Source organism: Mytilus edulis, chromosome 7 (genome assembly GCF_963676685.1).
Source record: "Mytilus edulis chromosome 7, xbMytEdul2.2, whole genome shotgun sequence".
Classification (NCBI taxonomy): domain Eukaryota; kingdom Metazoa; phylum Mollusca; class Bivalvia; order Mytilida; family Mytilidae; genus Mytilus; species Mytilus edulis.
This window is the reverse complement of record NC_092350.1, coordinates 22893613-22913098: the sequence shown is the minus strand read 5'-3', so window position 1 is coordinate 22913098 and position 19486 is coordinate 22893613. Positions and strand designations below refer to the sequence as shown.

Here is a 19486-nt window from a genome sequence, read left to right as displayed (position 1 = left end):
TATCAGTGTTTGTTTATTATTTATGAAACCAACTACATTATATGAATGATAAAAATTCATTGATCTTTGAGGAAAAGCTGTCTCATTGGCATCCCTAATTGAGTAAGTACTTGGTCATCAAGTAACTATTAATGTTCAATTGGTTATCAGACTCCTCAGGTTTAACTCATGTTTTACCTTAGGGCTATTCCAGAAAAAAATGTATTGGGGGGGGGGGGGGGGGGGGGGGGGTTGTGAGGCACTTTTTGTCAGCACCCGCCACCCAGACAATTGCAATTGAGACTTATAGTGCATTATAGTGTGAAAAGTTGCTCTGATACCCATCACCCATGTATTATTAATATAATGTGCCTTCCAACCCCCTCATACATTTTTTTCTGGAATAGCCCTTAAATAATATTACATCCTTGTTCTAACATATTAAGTGTAGATTTAAATAGCCTAGTGAAAACATGACATTTCTCCTTAGTTATGGTATTTATATCTGACCATCAAGATTGTCTAGGAAGGTACATTTGAAATAGGAATCAGATCTCTACTTTTGATCTGTTGATCGCAAACAGTTTGGATTTCAATAAAATTGAGAATGGAAATTGGGAATGTGTCAAAGAGACAACAACCCAACCATAGAGCAGACAGCAGCTGAAGGCCACCAATTGGTCTTCAACACGATGATTAAATTTAGTAAATGTTTTGACTAGTTTGTGTTATCTTAAACCCTGATGTAATAATTTTTCAGTAATACATAAATTTCTCTCCCTAAAATCTAATAATTGTTACATACACGAGCGAATAGTACAAGTTGAGATATATAAACACCATCTAAAAATGGGTAATTAATGATAGGAAATGAAAATTCATCTCTTTTACCATAAATTTTTGTATTAAGCTTCCCGTTTTGCTTCGCCAGCAATGAAAGTCAAAGAATTCAAGATGGGCAACTATTTGTATAAAGCTTTAAATTTCAGAAAACCCCACTGGATGCTTTATACTTTGTATGCAGATACCTAGTATTACAAATTTTTCGTCTGTCATATGTCCATAATGCTTTTGATTTTGTTGTCAAGTGAATACTCCTTTATTACGAGTAACAGGAGAACTAGATTTAGTATACAGGTTCCTTGCAATGTCAAATTGCCTGTAAGATAGGGGTTATTCAAGGATGAGTGATCAAGGCTATTGACCACTATATTTGGTGTATGGAATGATTGTTAGGTGCACATGTCTGACCTTGACCTCAATTTCATGGTTCATGGAACAAAGTACAGTTTTTGTGGTTTGATCCATTTTTTAGTTACTCAATGCTATATGGACGCTATTTGGTGTATGGAATGACTAAGTTTTACTTGTCCATCTGGCCAAGACCTCATATTTATGTATAATATTTAATTTTAGAAGTTAGATCTATTTCTCATATTCTTGAAGCAAGAGGTCTGCTTTCTTTGGTTTATGGAATGGTTATAAGGTGTACAGGTCTGTTTGGTAGGTTTCATATTACCATGACCTCATTTTCATGGTTTTGTCGATTATTCAATACTTTAAGCAATATGTCAACTATAATGGTGGAAGGTGTATATGTTTATATAAAGACGAGATGTGACAGGATTGCCGATGAGAAAACTGAGACCAGATGACACAGAAATTAACAACTAAAGGTCACAGTATGGCCTTCAACAATGAGCAAATCCTGACTGGCAGGATTTATATGACCTTTACTTCATTTTCATGGTTCATTGGTCAATTGCAAATTGAATAATAATGCCTAGTTTGATCGGTTTCTCAGGTACTATGAGGATATGCCCACTATATATAGTTTATTGCCGAGCCTGTGGAGAAAGTTGAAGAGTGCAAGCCATAGGGATGTAATACATCCAAGGTGTAAACGAATTCAATAAAGCTTAACATTTAGAGGGAAGTAACCTAGATTCTTCATAGTTTGTATGCAGATATCTTATGTACTCAAGTGTTTATCTATCATATGTCCATTGTCCTTGAGTTCATTTTCATGGTTCAGCTACTGCTTGAAAAGAATTCAAGTTTTTGTGTTTGAATTTCTCACTTGTTATGAGTAATGGGAAAACTATACTTGGTATATGGATTCCTTGCAACATTAACATGTCTGTCACACTGATTCCCCTGACATCTACCTCATTTCATGAACTGGTGATCATTGAAGTTGGGTGGTCAAGTCTCTGCATCTCAGATTATATGAATAAGTTTAACTTTTTTTTGTATATATGGAAATGATTGTAAGGTGTACATGTTGGTCTGGCAGGCTTCATCTGACCGTAGCCTTATTTTCATTGGTCAATGTTAAGTTTTCATGGTTTTGTCAGTTCATAAGATACTATAAGCAGCTGGTCAACTAAGTTTGGTGTATGGAATCATTGCAAGGTGTGCATGTCTGTCTGGCAGGGTTCATCTTACCCTTGTCCTCATTTTCATGGTTCATTGGTCAACATCAATTTTTCATGGTCTTTTCAGTGTATCAGGTACACTAAGCCAGAGGTCAACTAAATTTGGTGTATCGAATTATTGCAAGGTAGACGTATCTGTCTGGCAGATTTCATTTGACCTTGAACTAATCATTATTTTTCAATATGACTTTTTTTTAACAATTTTCAGCATGTGCACTCTTGTGGGATGATTGTAATGTATACATGTCTTTCTCCCATGGTTGATCTGAATGTCAAGGTTTGTGAATTGTCTACACATCACATGGATCATTGGTAATGTTAAGTTTATGGGATATTTTACATGTATAAGAACCTTCATATTACAGACTTTTAAGTGTCCAATACTGTACCATGGAAGACAATTATAGTACTAGTGGAGAAATATCAGACATACTATTATTTTTTTCTAATGATGATGAATTTCTGTTTAACATCAAGTGGAAAATTTAAAGAGAACACTTTAATGAGATTTGAATATGAACCCTGCTTTGTACTAGATCAACACCCTGAGCCAGGTTTTCAATATGCTTGTAACAGTCTGTGGAAAGACAGGTAACCCTACCAAAACACATTAACCTGGCTAGTCTGCAATATTAATAAAAAGGATTTGGAAATGGATTGAGTATAAACACTAGATCAGCATCACATTAGTTTCCAGAAGGAAGGCATAAGCAAGAAGACCAAAAAATACATGGAGACATACTGTAGAAGGAGAACTGAAGACCATAAATAACACATTAGCAACAGTAGAAAAGATGGCTAAAGACAGACAGAAATGGAGAAAAGTTGTTGCTGCGCTACATGCCAATGGCATTCCAGGAAAATAAGTATGTAAGTAGCTCCTAAATACTGCATGCTTAGTTGAGTCTTTGGTTTGGCTGGGGAACGACCCAAAGACATCCCACATTAGCAGACCCACACTCAAGTCAAGGCCAACACCCTACCATGTGACCATCCAGGCAGTTCATTTGTTTCACTCGATAATTTGGATAAGTAGACACAAGATTTAAAACATTACATGTTAAAATGTTTAAACCTGCTGCACTAAGTCAGGAGCCTTTTGTTCAGTTGTTGTTTGTAAGTTTGTTTCTCGTTTCTCAATTTTTATATACCAGGTTGATTAGACGGTTGGTTTGCGTGTTTGAATTGTTTTACACTAGTCACTTTTTGGGCCTTTATAGCTTGCTTTTAGATGTGAGCCAAGGCTCTGTGGTGAAGGCTATACTTTGACCTATAACTGTTTGCTTTTCATATATTGTGACTTTGGTGGAGAGTTGTCTCATTAGCACTCATACCACATATCATTTATATGACATACAATATATGAAAACCTTGCCAAGTGAAAACACAAAACAAAGTGAATGTAACAAATGTTTAAAAATGATATTTTAACATGATATATAAGGCTTATTTCATAAGCACTGTTTTTAAATCTGTTATAAAAATGAAATTCCAATTCCATACTGAAAACCTCTGTCAACACTGAAAAAGAAATAAAATAATGTTATTACATACTTAACTTTATGCTGAAATTATCTAAAAAGATAAATAACCTAAATATTGAACTCCAATAAATATCAAATCGGAAAGTCCCTTATAATCAAATGGTAAAATCAAAAGCTCAAACACATAAAATGAAAAGAATACAACTGTCATATTCCTGACTTGGTACAGGCATTTCCTGAAGTAGAAAATGAAAGATTAAACCAGGTTTTATAGCTGGCTTGTTCTCTCACTTAATTTCACCATGCCTCTCATTTATTCATATAAATAATTTTCAGTGAAATTGATGTTTTAACTAGGATACATATACTGTTTATAAACTTAAATAGTTTTTGGGTTGCTATCATGTTTTCATATAGATACAAAAATGAAAACAGAAAACTATCTTGTTGTTCTCTTAATTTTTAATTAATAAGGATCGAAAGGCCTCTTTTTGTACATATACATGAAGAACTAAGTAAATTGTTATTACATTGTAAAAAAGTAAAAAGAAAGAAAATATATACATACTTATCTCCATTTTGAGATCGCACTGGTATCACATAATTTATTTCTAATCTAGCTATTCCACCTAATCGCAACACAACACCAAGTCCATATGATAAACGAAATGTTTCTGTGAGATTTTTAAAATTTTCTTTTGCAGTTTCCACTGAAAATTAAAAAAACATGAATAAACTTAAATAGTTTAGCAATGTTTGAATAAAATAAAATAATTAATACTTAAATCTCTATTATCTGAGAATATTGTAGAAATTGTACTGATATATGTTACTAAGTCACAAAAAAATTATCATTGAATATCAGTGCTAAAGAATTGCAGATTCAAGTAATTTCCACATTTGTTCCCCCTAAGTTCATGCTGTTTTAAAATGTAACAGAAAACATGTATAAATACACTAATTTATTACGCATCTACATATGTTTTTTTTTTTTTTTTTATCAAATTTATATTCACAACAGTGCAACTGCTAATGGCTTCCCTAATGTCTTGCAGGCAAGGTAAAGACTTATACATTTGATTTTAACTTCTTTTTAAAAAGTTTTTTTTTCTTTCACATATCAATTTTATCCATTTTTTTAAATAATAAATTTAATTGCTATTTTGTGCATTTCTCCTTTTTGTGATAATTTTTCATATCATGCAACTTGCTCATAAAGTTATCGCTAGAAACAAAGAGAGCAAGTGCTTTTGTCAATGTAAGAATCAACAAAGTCATATATAGTTAAAATAGAAGAGGGGAATTAATTATTGATTTCTTCTTGCAATTATAGGAAAACAATCTCAAAGCAGTACAGAACAGATTGTAAAAGAAAACAAGACCAACCATGATCTGGACTATATAAAAAAGAAGATGTGGTTTGATTGCCAATGAGACAACTATCCACAAAAGACCAAAATTACACAGACATTAACAACTATAGGTCACCGTATGGCCTTCAACAATGAGCAAAGTCCATACTGCATAGTGAGCTATAAAAGGCATAGCATTACTACATGCAATTGATTGAGGTAACAAGTGTACTGAAACATAACTGATGAAAATGATTTCTAAAAATTCACTTCCATAAAAGCCAAGAAACAATTTTCAAGGTAGAAAGATTTCATAAAATTAAATAACTAGAGGCTCTAAAGAGCCTGTGTTGCTCACCTTGGTCTATGTGCATATCACAAACGAATAAAAATTTACAAAATTTACAAAATTTATGAAAATTGTTAAAAATTTACTATATAGGGCAATAACTCCTTAAGGGGTTAATTGAACATTTTGATCATGTTGACTTCTTTGTAGGTCTTACTTTGCTGTACATTATTGCTGTTTACAATTTATCTCTATCTATAATAATATTCAAGATAATAACCAAAAGCTGCAAAATTTTCTGAAAATTACTAATTCCAGGGCAGCAACCCAACAACAGGTTGCCTGATTGGTCTTAAAAATTCAGGGCAGATAGACTTTGACCTAACAAACAAATTTATCTGCGTCAAATTTGCTTTAAATGCTTTGGTTTCTGAGATTATAGCCAAAAACTGCACTTTACCCTATGTACTATTTTTAGCCATGTCAGCCATCTTTGTTTGCAGGCAGGGTCATCGGACATGATACCATCATGATGATTGTGGACAAGTTCGGTTAAATTTGTCTTAGTAGTTTCAGAGGGGAATTTTTTTGTACAAGATAATAAAAATTTACGAAAAATTTACTATAAAGTACAATAACTCCTTAAGGGGTCAACTGACCATTTTGGTCATGTTGGTTTTTTTGTAGATCTTTCTTTGATGAACATTATTGCTGTTTACAGTTTATCTCTATCAATAATAATATTCAAGATAATAACCAAAAACGGCAAATTTCCTTAAAATTACCAATTCTGGGGATTCATCTGAATTTTCAGGGCAGATAGATTTTGACCTGATAAACAATTTTACCTCCTCGTCAGATTTGCTCTAAATGCTTTGGTTTCAGAGATATTATAAGCCAAAATCTACATTTAACCCCTACGTTCTATTTTTAGCCATGGCGGCCATCTTGATTGGTTGGTCGGGTCACCGGCACATTTTTAAAAATAGATAACCAAATGATGATTGTGGCCAAGTTTAGTTAAATTTGGCTTAGTAGTTTCAGAGGAGAAGATTTAGAAAAGTTAAAGACAATGACGTCGGACGCCGGACGCCAAGTGATGAGAAAAGCTCACTTAAGCCAAAAATCTATTTGCAAAAAAAAGTGGCTACATGGCAGATGTAAAAATTGCTTACATGTACAACTCAACATTATCAAGCTGCAATTCAAATATAAAATCATTTACTTTTATAAAACCCAGGAAAACTTTGATGAGATTTTTTTTACTCAATTTGAATTTCAGGACATTTGGAGACACCTTTGATTAATTTATTATCTTGTGATCTCAAGTCTTGGAAACCTGATTTATTTATCAATTGTTATTAGTTTTAAGTAATTGCGAGTACAATACGTCTTTAGTTTGTTATTTCTGCTTTGAGCTGATCTGATAAGTAAAACCATTGTCCAATGTTGGGAGCAGGTTGAGCACACACACCTGTCCTAATACATGAGTCAGTAATTCAGTGATTGTCATGGGTTGCGGTCTATCATAAGTTTTTTTTTTATAATGGTTTTGTAAAGAAGGCAGGATGTTAGTTTTCTCATTTCGGGACCTTTTATAACTTTCTATACTGTATGACTTTCGGTCATTGTTAAAGGCCTCACAGTGACCAATAGTTGCTTTCCTCTAAATCATTCTGTCTATAGTGTAGAGTTGTCTTAATGAAAATCATACCACATCTTTTTATAAAAAGTATGAAAGATTAAATATTATATACATCATTTAACACACACTTAATCTATCACATGACATGCTTTAAAAACAGTGATTTGAACCTATTAACTTACTTAGATTTACATTCCCTAAGTTGCCTGCTGTAACAAAAAAGTGAGATCTAAACATTTCCCCAAATCCTCCTTTTCCTGGTCTGAATGGTAATGGAGTATATAGATGTAGACCACTCAACCAGTAGGCATCTGCTCCTAAGGCATTACCTGAAATAAAAAAATTATATAAGAGAAAATAATATGGAAAAAAAATCAGTTATCATAGCAAGGCATTGACCACAAAAGTTACAGAGATCAAACAACACCACCATTTCTCCTCATAACTGTTAAGGAGGCTCGAGGGTATAAAAAATTCAGAAAAAAATCAAACATTTGTTTTTCATTACAAATTTTATTTATTTTCTTTTGTAGTTGTTACTTTATCATATGGTACAAAAATCATTCAAAACAATCAGTTCGTGTTGGCCCCAGATGACTTTCAAAATGTATACATCATTGAAAAAGTTCCAAATTATCTCCCTTTGGTGGAAAAATGACATTTTTTGGCTTTAAAATTGAAATATCTTTTTCAACTCATCGGTGACCTATCTTTTTTAATATAATTTCCATATAAGCTGTACTTAAGCTAAATTAATGTAAAATTTTAGCGATTTCTGTAATAAATTTCTTTTTTTTCTTTCGATATTACCTTTATTTCTCCTATTTCTTCAACAGAAAAAAACCGCCTTTACACAAATGTATGCTTCTTTCGAAGGCAGATTGTGAGCGCAAATGAACGGTGACGCTACTTTTTTATTTTATTTTTCTATTAACTATAAGATAAAGTTAATTTATAGAAAAATATAGAGAAATCCTATATAAATGATTTAGACCCGCGAACCCCCTTAAGGATTTTATTTGAATGTTAGTCTGAAAAATAGACTTTTTTTTTTCAAATGATTTATAATTTTATTTGAATTTTACATTAACAAAACCCAGACTTTCATAAATAATAATATGTTAAACTAAAATGAAAAAAAAAAACAATAAAACATTTAAAACCTGTCATTGTCTTATCCCAAATGTCAGGTTTAAGACCTCATTCAGCTCTTAAAAATGCTCATTTATTACATTTTTATCATTAAAGTTTAAAGCACCAAACAAAACCAAAGTGACAGAATTGTTTGTTTTAAGAAAGGCAAATTTGAAATCACATCTAAAACTTTTATCAGATATTTTTTCCCCATAACAGGGATCTCCATGGATGAAAATTGAACGATGGAGGAACTTTCACCATTACAAACCGTGTCTACGCTGTACAGTGTAGCGCGATCGGAAGTATTTTATCCCTCCATACAAGGAATGGTGAACATGCTAATTCATTGCTTATTTAAATTATATTTATTTGAATTTTCATTATAGAATTAGAAGTATCAATATTTTCATTTATTGCCGTTTTTAACCATTCAAATGGCAAGTCTTCATGGTCACCCCTTAGTCGAGAATGACCAAAAGCTGTCATGAAGGTCCCCATGTAGATTTCTTGTATTTTTGGTAATTGTTATGGGGGTTAAAAATCATATGATGTGGAGCTTTTTTTTCATGGACACTGTCAAATTCAGGTATGGCTGATTTGCAGCAACAACAAAACGATTCGTACGGGTTATGTAAAAGGTTAAAGAGATTTGTAAAGCAAACGTTGACAAATGAAAAGGTTTTTAATGACTTTATCTGGCAAATTGATACTGTGCAACATGCATCTTTCGAGTCTGAATAGAAACCGGAAACGCGGATGTATCAATTTGATTGTAATATACGAAATGAATTCGGAATTACGATACGATATTTCTTTACAGGAAATATTTAAGTTTTTAAACTTTTAAAGTAATTCTAAATTATCGTTACAGCAGTAATCGAGTTATTTGCGATGAAATAATATTTACTGTTTTGCGTCTTATTTTGTACTTCTTAAAAAAGGGGGATGCTGATTGCGGAAGTCAAAATAAAGCACGTGTTCGACTTGTTAAACTGTTTTCTTTGTAACTGGATTATTAATTTATTTATTTAATCTAAATTATCATAATCATTTGCTGAAACTTAGTTGATTAATTCGACAAATGGATCGTCTATCCTCAGATAGTATTCTCCTGTCTGGTTTGTTGATCTACCTGTACAAGCTCATGCAGGTACAAGTGATTAATTAGCGATCTTAATCCAGATATCCCTCAGGCGTTAGAACTGTATTGGATTATAACATAAAAAGCCTAAGGGTTATGCAATTACATGCATTTGATTATAATTAATAAAAAAAATGGCGTTGGGCTACAAAAAACGATGAAGTTTTGAACGATGGCGGAAGACAATTTAACGATGGCGCAAGACAATTTAACGATGGCGCGAGTCATTTTACGATGGCGCAAGACATTTGAACGATGGCGGGCCGCCATCGTTAAACAGGCCATGGAGATCCCTGCATAATATGCATAATCTAACATTTAATGAATATATAAAACTTACCATCAGAATGGGGACCAACACCATTTACAGTGAAGCCTCTCAGTGTCAGGGGGCCTCCAAGGAAGTATCTATCATTAATTTTGATGTCTTTGTTTTGATCTATTTTTGTTAAAATTCCACCGGCTAATGATAACTGTATAATCTGTAATTAAAAATATCTTCATGAATAAATCTTAAAACTGTGTAACTCTTTATTCTGTGATTTGAATTTTGAAGAAAGTATGTTGTACTGTTCCACCACTGTCCCAGGATAGGGGGAAGTGTGCCATCACAAACATCTTAAACCCTGCCACATTCTTTATGTGCCTGTCCAATCAGGAGCCTGTAGTTCGGTTTTTGTTGTAGGTTCATGTGTCATATTTGTTTATCATAAATTATTTGTTATAAATTAGGCTGTTAGGTTTTTCAATTGAATCGTTTCATATTTTTCAAGTAGAGGCCTTTCATAGCTATCTATAATCTATGCAGCATAGGTTTTTCTCATTGTTAAAAGACTGTGCAGTAGTTCACCTTATTCTTTTATATTATGGTGGTAATAAGTACTATATGAATCATACAATAAAGAACAATCAACTATAAATGACCTACGACCCATGTCTAAATTTCAAACTTTGCTTCCTACTCTTCCACTTTCATTTTAATGGACAATGATTCGTGTTCTGAGTAAATATTCAATTTAACATAAATTATCCATATCTGTGTATATAAGTCAAAAGGTGAGTATCACTGGTTTCCTGTAATGCATTGTTATAGTTGTGTATTATTGAGATTGTACTGCAGTAAATTATTGCTATCTTAATGAAGAAAATAACATGATACATTCAGTACTACATGTAATCTCAATATTTTCATAAATCTTGAAAACTTCAGAAAAAGAGCTATACTTAAAGTATAAAGTAGTAAAAATTTGATCATTAGATGAAACAAAGGCCTAAAAGTTAAGTTCTGTACATATAATGTGAATTTTCCTTCTCAAGAGGAATAAAAACACTTATTTACTTACTGAATCGAACACTAATGGTAAATTATACTGAAGTTCAACATCGTTCTTGACAAATTCTACATTTCCACCAAGACCAGCATACTCCTGAAATATAGAAAAAGTATACACATAACCAGATTTTTTTTTTATCAACTCACTCTGTACAACTATTTTAAAATAACCTATATTTATTTCTAACATTATACTGTTGTCTTTACATCAGTTAGGCATTGAAACTAAGTACTGTTCAAATATAAAGTCCATAAAACATCAGTCAGAAATGTAATTCATTTTTTTATGACACCTGATCCATGAAAGTAGTACCCTGCCATTAGAAGAGCAGTAAATTGCAAACATTTTGGACACAACGCCACTGAATGCAAGTTTTTAAACTTCAAATGTTTATTTTCACAGGGTTCTCACTAAGGATTTTTGAAGGCGAGTCCAGGGACTCATCATTTTTAGGTATGATGAGTCCAACAGCAAGAAGAAAATATTTTATTGCAATATAAAGTAATATTTTAGTCTCCATTTCCTAACAGAGCAATGAAATGAAATCAAATCCAGATCACTTTTAAACTTTGCTATAAAATGATGATATTTGTGTTTAACTGTGTTTAGTTTATACAAAATATTTCAATCTTGATGCATCTGTGGACTCATCAGTTTTGAAAATGGTGAGTCCAGACAGATTTTGATGAGTCCAGGACTCATGGACTGGCCTTAGTGAGAACCCAGTGTTATATCATTTATTGTAGCATAACGCTTCCTGTGTGATACTGAAATATCCCAATCAAGAAAAGGGCAACTACTGCAATTCATATTAGACTCATTTAAAGTCAGTTTGCTGGGGTTGATTTCTAAAGTATAATAAGAGAACTCTGGAATATTTAAAGCAAAACATGATCAAGTTAAAGGTAAGTGTTATTGAGTTTTGTCTGAAATGGATTATAGATTGATCTGTTTGGTCATAAATTGTGATTCAAAAGTATCCAAAGGGGTATAAGTGTTGCCCATTGGAATATCTACCTATGTTGGTTTAACTGATGAATAACCACTGTGTCAACAGAAACATTTCTTAATATTCAATCAAAAATATTCTTACCTGTGTTAACTTGACTAAATATCCTTTGGTAGGTAATATCTTATCATCTCTTCTATCTCTCATTAATACATGCTAAAACAATAAACATAATATAGTCATCTCTTTTTAATTCCATTTTGTTTTGCAAACAATTCCTTTAACAATGGACAACTACTGGGAGAATGAGGCAAAACTTACAGAAAAATTTCAGCTGTTGCAACATCAGATGTATCAATGCTAATGCAACTAAATACCAAATGTCCACATCTTAATTAACAAATACAAATCAAGTTTATCTGACCGTATCACAACTTGCTCTATTTCTTGTATCTTGTCCCGCTGATTATTTTTGCCATTTACAATTTCTCATTTTTTGCTACAGGTTTAAATTCAATAACCAAATCAGAAAAAAAATGGAAAAATCGTCAGAATAGGGCTTAAACTCCTATAAGGAATCATCTGTCAGTGTTGGTCCTTAAGATATCAATAATTTAAGAAACATAAACTAAAATACCTGTATACTTGACTTTAATGTATGTCCTGATTGCTCCCTGACAGCAAATGATGTGTTTCTGTTGAGAGCTCTCATTTCTCTCCACACTCCTTCCCACTTTAAACAATGGGAACCTAATATAGTTGGAAACTGTAATATAAATTAGAAAAACATATTTTTTTATTTTTGGCCATTTCTGATATGTTCATTTACAACTTGTATGATTTAGAACATGATATAAGGTTTAGGGAAGGATCAATGTCGAGGACAGCAGGTTTCATCTGTCTTTTTTATTTTTGTTTACCTTATGTTTTTTTCTCATTTAAACATATATCATATAGAGATATTTTTTCCAATATCAGTGAGTTATTTATAATGAAAGATCACATCGAAGAATGTGTTTTGTTTTTAAATAGTTTTTTCGTAAAAACATGTAGCTGTAGATCATAACTGACAAATTAATTAGGTGTTATGTGTGTGGTTTTTTACCTTTTCTAAACTTTTCTTTTCAGTACATTTGGAAAGTTTTATCCATTGATCATCTGATATATGTTACAATATTTTTAAATGACATAAAATTGAGAATGGAAATGGGGAATGTGTCCAAGAGACAACAACCCGACCATAGAACAGACAACAGCAGAAGGTCACCAATAGGTCTTCACTGCAGCCAGAAACTCCCGCACCAGGAGGCGTCCTTCAGCTGGCCCCTAAACAAATATCTATACTAGTACAGTGATAATGGACGCCATACTTAACTCGGAATTATACACAAGAAACTAAATTTAAAAATACATGTATAACAGCAATAGAGATTAATTTACCATTAAATGTAAGGCAGTTCCTCTGCTGATTTCTTTAAAACTACTCCATGGAAATTCTGCATAGCCTTTATATACATTAGCACCAATTCTAAAAATAATCAAATATAATATAAGTATTTATATTGGAAATCATATATCTCTTTCACTTTACATATAATGATTTATACCTCCATATTTTATTCGTGGGTATCAAATTTCATGGTTTGAGCAAAAGTTGCCTGTTCATGGGTTCTTAAATTTGTGGATTTCAGTTTTTGAAAGAATTTTTGTTTAAATGTTTAATGAATTACAATTTTTTTAATATTTCCTTGTACGGGTATGCCGACTTTGGCAATACCATAAAATTAAATATTTACAAAAATGTAACTTTTCCTCATGCAATCCATGAATATTAGTATCTACAAAAATAAATAAGTCCACAGTAACATGTTTCCATTTGGGATTTCAAAAAATTGTGTGTGTGTGTCTGTTTAGTGGTTGGGCTTCATGTTGTATACTTCACTGTGACTTTGAGATGAAGAACAGCAATAACAGCACTATTCCTTGGCTTTTTGTGTGTTTTTCGTTGTGCATGTACTGATTGTGTGTCATGGATGGATATGCCATATACTTTGTATTTCTATAATATAGTGTGTTTAAGTTTTTATCTTGGAAAAATTAAAATAATTACCTTATATCAGGATCCCCATTGATGGGTTTTGAAAACTGAAAGCCATACCCTCCATCATCTTTGAAAACTCTGCTGTAATCCAGAGTACATAATTCACCACGCCCAAACAAATTGGGAGATTTCATTCTGACCACCTAAAAATATATTTTAATAACTTATCAGGACATACCAAATCCATGTTAATGTTTTTTGCACAAACATTTTATGGTTGAGAGTGCTAATCATTAAATTTTGTAAATAATAAATATTTCAAACGGGTATACGGCTTTTGAAAATAGTTCATTGGCACTGATTTTCAAACTTGTTCAACCATTGTTTATAAAACTCTCTGATATAAAACTGATAAAAATCTAGGAAGAATGATACCAGTGAGAGGGCTGACAGAAAGATGGGATTTTATGTCCCCTCTAAACGTCTTGTGGGGAACAAATAAGTTTAATAGAACCTATGTGACATTAAATGATTACAGACATTTCACTCCCTGCATATTTAAATATTTTTTATAAGAAAACAAGCCAGTGACATTTTATCTTACCACATCACTTTCATTGGCTGAATGAGCTCCTAATTCCATTTTTACATTTAAAATAGGATATTTCCTTTCCTCAACATGATATTGCACTTCATATCCATTGGTTGATGCATTTTTTCCTATAAAAAATAGAATCTTATATAAATTTTGTGCCTTGTGCAGTTTACTTATTATTTAACATATCAAAACAATATAAAGGTTAATTGCATTAAGATAAAATTCAATAATTTCACCTCTCTGACATCATACAGCGATGGGTACTACCCCGGTATTCTTAAGACATTTTCTTTGAAGTTTAATAAAAAATAATTGAGAATGCTAAAAAAAGATATAGTTCCTTGTATTTTCTATTTTATTACCATAAAGGAAGTTCATGCTTAATGTAATAAATAGAATAACTAATCCATAAATTCAAATATCTAAATCAAATATCAAGAAAAATATATATGTTGATTGAACACAGATAATTAAGGCAAGCACTCATGTATGTGCAATCATGAATTAATGTTAATTTCCATCAAATATTGAGTATTTTTCTATGTTTGAATTCTTAGATTTTCAGTCATTTATATCTTTATATATTGTTTATATTCTGCAAAAGTACAAGTAGTGTGGTATCAATTACCATCTTTACCATGGCTCAATAGCTATTGAGACAGAGTCAGAGCCCAATACTACTCTTACTTTATACCTGTTGCAACCAGTCCAACCAATTTTGCTTAATATAGTTTTTATACAGCATAATTTGTATGTTCAAAAGGCATCTGATGCTTACAGGGCAAATCTGTTCACAGAACATGTCAATTTTCCTTTTTAATCCACCAATAAAAATCTCAATGACAATTAAATCTTTGATAATTGTTTAATGTAAAAGATATAAAACTTGAGCACAAAAATCAACCCATAAATAAATGAACTGTTCAAAACATGTATATATATATATATATATATATATAAGAGTTAGTCTAATTTCATTTGCAGGCATAATACTAACCTTTACTTGTATCTATTAAAATATCAACTTTTTTAAACAATTCTAATTTTTCCAATACTATTTTGGCCTGTGTACTTTTTTCAACCATCTGCAATGAAAATTATATTGAATATATTAAAGGAGGGGGTAGGAGGGGTCCTGATCCCAAAATCCCGGGCTTAAAAACATGAAATCCCGAGGTCCAGAATTTAAAGAAATCAAAATCCAGACATCCTGAAATTTGAAAAAAAGAATTCCAGATCCCAAAAGGAACAATCCCAAAATCCTGAGCTTAAAAACACCCGAACTCGGAGTCCCGATAAAGTTCCAACCCCCTCATTAAACTCTATACATGCTATATGGCCTAGGATATAACATAATTCTAGAGAAATTTTATGTTAATAAAATACATGGTACATAAGTACAAAATAAATTTGTTAATAATTAGAGAATCATAGCAACTTCATCTTAATAATATATAAGTAGGAATGTCAAACTCTCTTAAATAAATGTTACCAAATTAAAACATTTAGATAGTCTAGCATAAATATAAAGACCAAGTTGTTTGATACACTACCTCTTTGAAATTTGTTGCTAACAAAACTGGCTTAAGTGTCTTTTCCAGGATATCATTTTTGGTTTTCCCTACTCCATCAATTACAACTCTGTCAACCTTCACCTGAAAGCAAAAAGATTTTAAGTTTTTTCTCATTCATTTGTATATTATATCTAATAGTTTTCTATAGATTTTAGAAACATGAATAAGAAGATGTGGTGTGAGTGCCAATGAGACAACTCTCCATCAAAATAACAATTTATAAAAATAAACCATTATAGGTCAAGGTATTAACTGTTTTATCCATACATTTTTTTTCTTTGGGATTTTCATTTATCTCATGCCAAACTTCAGTAAATAAAAAAACTCTTCTGGACCCTGCTTGCAATGTTTTACCAACGCCAATTTCATTCCAGAATCTTTTTTCAGCTTCATGTCTTTTAAGATTTTCCAAATATTCAAATTGGTACTAAAATTAAGAAATAGGTCCATAGCATGAATGTTAAAAGGAATGAATGAACCCTCATTCCGACAAAAAAAAACCAACTTACTGGCACTGTTCTGATGTCAAAATTAAAATTTGGATCTGTGTCATTTGATGGTCCCTCAAACTGTGTTCTGTGTGATTCCATTGTGGTCTCAGGGGCCTGAAATAATACAGAAAATAACTTGACTCTTAGTTAAACAAACCATATATTCTTTCCATTTTCATTAATTATATTCAAGTTACTACTAGTAATATATATGTCATGTATGTAGTTCTCTATTGAACAATCTTAGATGTATTTCTATTTGTATCCATTTAATGAGTTAAACCTTTATCCACTGATTTTCATAGTTTGTTCTTATGTTGTACTGTTACACCACAGTCCCAGGAGGGTTTGGCACCAGCTAACATGTTTAACCCTGCCGCATTCTGAATGTGCCTGTTCTAAGTCAGGGGCCTGTAATTCAGTAGTTTTCTTTTGTTGCTGTTTTACATATTTGTTTTCATTCATTATTTTGAACATAAATTAGGCCATTTAATATTTTCTAGTTTGAATGGTTTTACATTTGTCATTTTAGGGCCTTACATGTATATAGCTCACTATCCAGTATGTGTTTGGCTCATTGTTGAAGGCCATACAGCAGTCTTCACGACGAACTGCTAAATCTACAGGCCCAGAGCTCAATTTTTGAAGTTTTTTAGTTAGATTCTGTTGGCCTGTAGATATGATTTTTACAGACCCGAGAGCAATTTTACAAGCCTGGGCTGCCACACGGCGTGAAGACTGCATACAGTGACCTATAGTTGTTAATTTCTGTGACATTTCGTCTTTTCTGAAGATTTGTCTCAATGGCAATCATGCCACATCTTTTTTTATATATATTTTAGCTAGAATCTAATTGACACAAGATTAAAAAAGCAACCTTGGTCTGCTATTTTCACCCAGGCAAAACTTCCCTCTTTGAAAGATGTACCATATCATTCAACTTAAAATGATTATCACATTCCTTTTTGCCATAATCAATAGGTGGCCTTGAATTTTGAGTACACATTTATAAAAAATAAGTTGGAATTTTCCTGACGAAATCTTTTTTGAAGGTCAGTGCAGTCATTAGGACTTGTCTACAGGACATGCAGGACATATTGTTAGATATTTAGATACATATGTATTATATATATATACAATGTATGTGTCATTCAGTTTATTTTAATATGTTTACTATACAGAAAGTGTACAAGTGATGTCCAGAAACACCTTTTGTTTATTTCTCTCTGGCTTTAAAGTGTTGTTAACATAAGACTTGTGTTTATTCATGAGCTAAATGTAGTTCCCAAACCAAAATAAGTTAAAAAGACAAAGCCCATGTTGTCACAAAGGTCCATAGGCATAGCCCATTATCATTCATGTGTGTTTCAAAAAAGTAAGTGTACCCATAATATGAGGTTGGATAGTGGCATGTACACATCGAGTTGAAATGTCTATTAACATTTCAACTCGATGTGTACTGGACTATATAGCTGCCAAATCCATATGATCACAGTCCTAGATATAAACATTTCAACTCAATGTGTACATGACTGTATAGCTGCCAATTCCATATGATCGCAGTCCTAGATAAAAAAATAAATATTCAGGCACATGCTCACATCGACACATGGCATGCATGGATGAAACACTTCTCATAGTAAATAGTAAAATGATTTTTGCAGTGCTCTGCTACAAATCAGATAACAGTCTTCAGGCTAAGTGGCAGCCCAGGCTTGTAAAATTGCTCTTGGGCCTGTAAAAATCATATCTACAGGCCAACAGAATCTAACTAAAAAATTTCAAAAATTGAGCTCTGGGCCTGTAGATTTAACAGTTCATCGTAAAGACTGGATAACCATTTTATATAATTCTAATAAGTAAATAATATGGGGACAAAGTCCCCAATTATGGTAGAAAAATTCAAAAAAATTAAAAAATCGGGAAAATTTCCTGAATTCTTCATTCTACTAATGAACTCAAAATCGTTAACTTTTTTTTCAGATCTACTTCCTGTTCAGGTCTTCCCCGCATACACGCAGAAAACTTCTTCCTTTTCCGGTCTTGTTTGCATGAGACTTTGAATAAAATATATATTTATCAGTTTAGTAAAATATAAGATTGGAACTCAATACAAATTCATTTTTAATAATTGTTTGATATGAAAAAAACGTTACCTGATGAAAGCGTTTCTTTTGTTTACATTGAATATGACGTCATAACTTATTAAAAAGAACGTCACAGCTAAATCCCTTACAACAGAACCAAAATCGGGAACGTTACGGTATTTCTGTTTCTTTTATCAATATGTTTGAATTAAAAAAAAAAATGCATACAGACTTTGTCCCCATTCACAGGTTATACCTGCCTTATATTAAGTACTAAAAATCAAGTCTACTTAATGATTATGAAACATTGTCATTGAAAATTAGTAAATTAGTGAGATTAAGTGACCCCCCCCCCCTTTTTTTTAATCGTTCATCAGTCACGGAACGACACTTTGTAGTGCCAATAGACCTTATCTTTTCTTGAGGGGGAATATTGTAGCTACCTTTGCGTGAACTGTTCCCATGAAAGCACGCTATGTTGTAAACAGACGTCAAAATTTCTGTGAAAGTCAAACCGGCATTCCAACCGGAAATATCAATAGGAATACTAAATGCTTGGCCGTTCTCGGAACTAAACTCGCACAGTGCACTTGAGTCAGCTGGTCTTCTTCTTCTTTATATACAGAAAAACATCAACTGGTTGATGATTACTTTCCGGCGCATGCCTGGTTTAACAATATTGTTAATGATTAAAAATATATATTTTTGGTTTCTTAATAATTTTTCAATTTTTATGATACAAATGTATATGTAAGTAATATTTTTCAATTTTTATTTTTTAATTTTTGGTATAAGATAAAAACAAGATACATATTATACATGTAGGTGTTTGTAAGTGTCAAGGAGCATCTCTCTAGTGAGTTTCTCCTTGAAGCACTCAGTAGTGGTGCTGCAGGCTATTGGTTCTGGTAATTTGTTCCAGTCTTTTATAGTTTGGCAGAAAAATG

At 32.1% G+C, this 19486-nt stretch overlaps 1 protein-coding gene across 2 annotated transcripts; it reads right to left on the bottom strand.

Annotated features, from left to right (window-relative positions):
* Window positions 1-3814: 3814 nt before the first annotated feature.
* LOC139481090 (sorting and assembly machinery component 50 homolog) lies at window positions 3815-19102 on the bottom strand. Of its 2 annotated transcripts, none has more exons than XM_071264179.1 (14): window positions 18983-19102; window positions 16471-16566; window positions 15941-16042; window positions 15385-15472; window positions 14394-14509; window positions 13859-13992; window positions 13189-13276; window positions 12386-12514; window positions 11893-11964; window positions 10809-10892; window positions 9806-9947; window positions 7370-7516; window positions 4470-4611; window positions 3815-3938 (listed from the first exon to the last, which is right to left on the bottom strand). In XM_071264179.1, the coding sequence occupies exons 1-14, from the start codon at window positions 19001-19003 to the stop codon at window positions 3893-3895; spliced, it is 1407 nt and encodes a 468-aa protein (XP_071120280.1). In that variant the 5' UTR covers window positions 19004-19102; the 3' UTR covers window positions 3815-3892. The 2 variants fall into 2 exon arrangements, with proteins under 2 accessions (XP_071120280.1, XP_071120282.1); XM_071264181.1 differs by lacking the exon at window positions 3815-3938 and adding an exon at window positions 6718-6740 and having other exon boundaries at window positions 4494-4611.
* Between the last annotated feature and the right edge of the window lie 384 nt (window positions 19103-19486).

Coding starts and splice junctions, on each gene's coding strand:
- LOC139481090 (XM_071264179.1), bottom strand. CDS start 19,003: ATGGGAACAGTTCACGCAAAG. Junction 12,515..13,188: donor GAACTGCCTTACATTTAATG/GTAAATTAATCT, acceptor TTTATATTACAG/TTTCCAACTATATTAGGTTC. Junction 10,893..11,892: donor ATTTAGTCAAGTTAACACAG/GTAAGAATATTT, acceptor TCTATATTTCAG/GAGTATGCTGGTCTTGGTGG.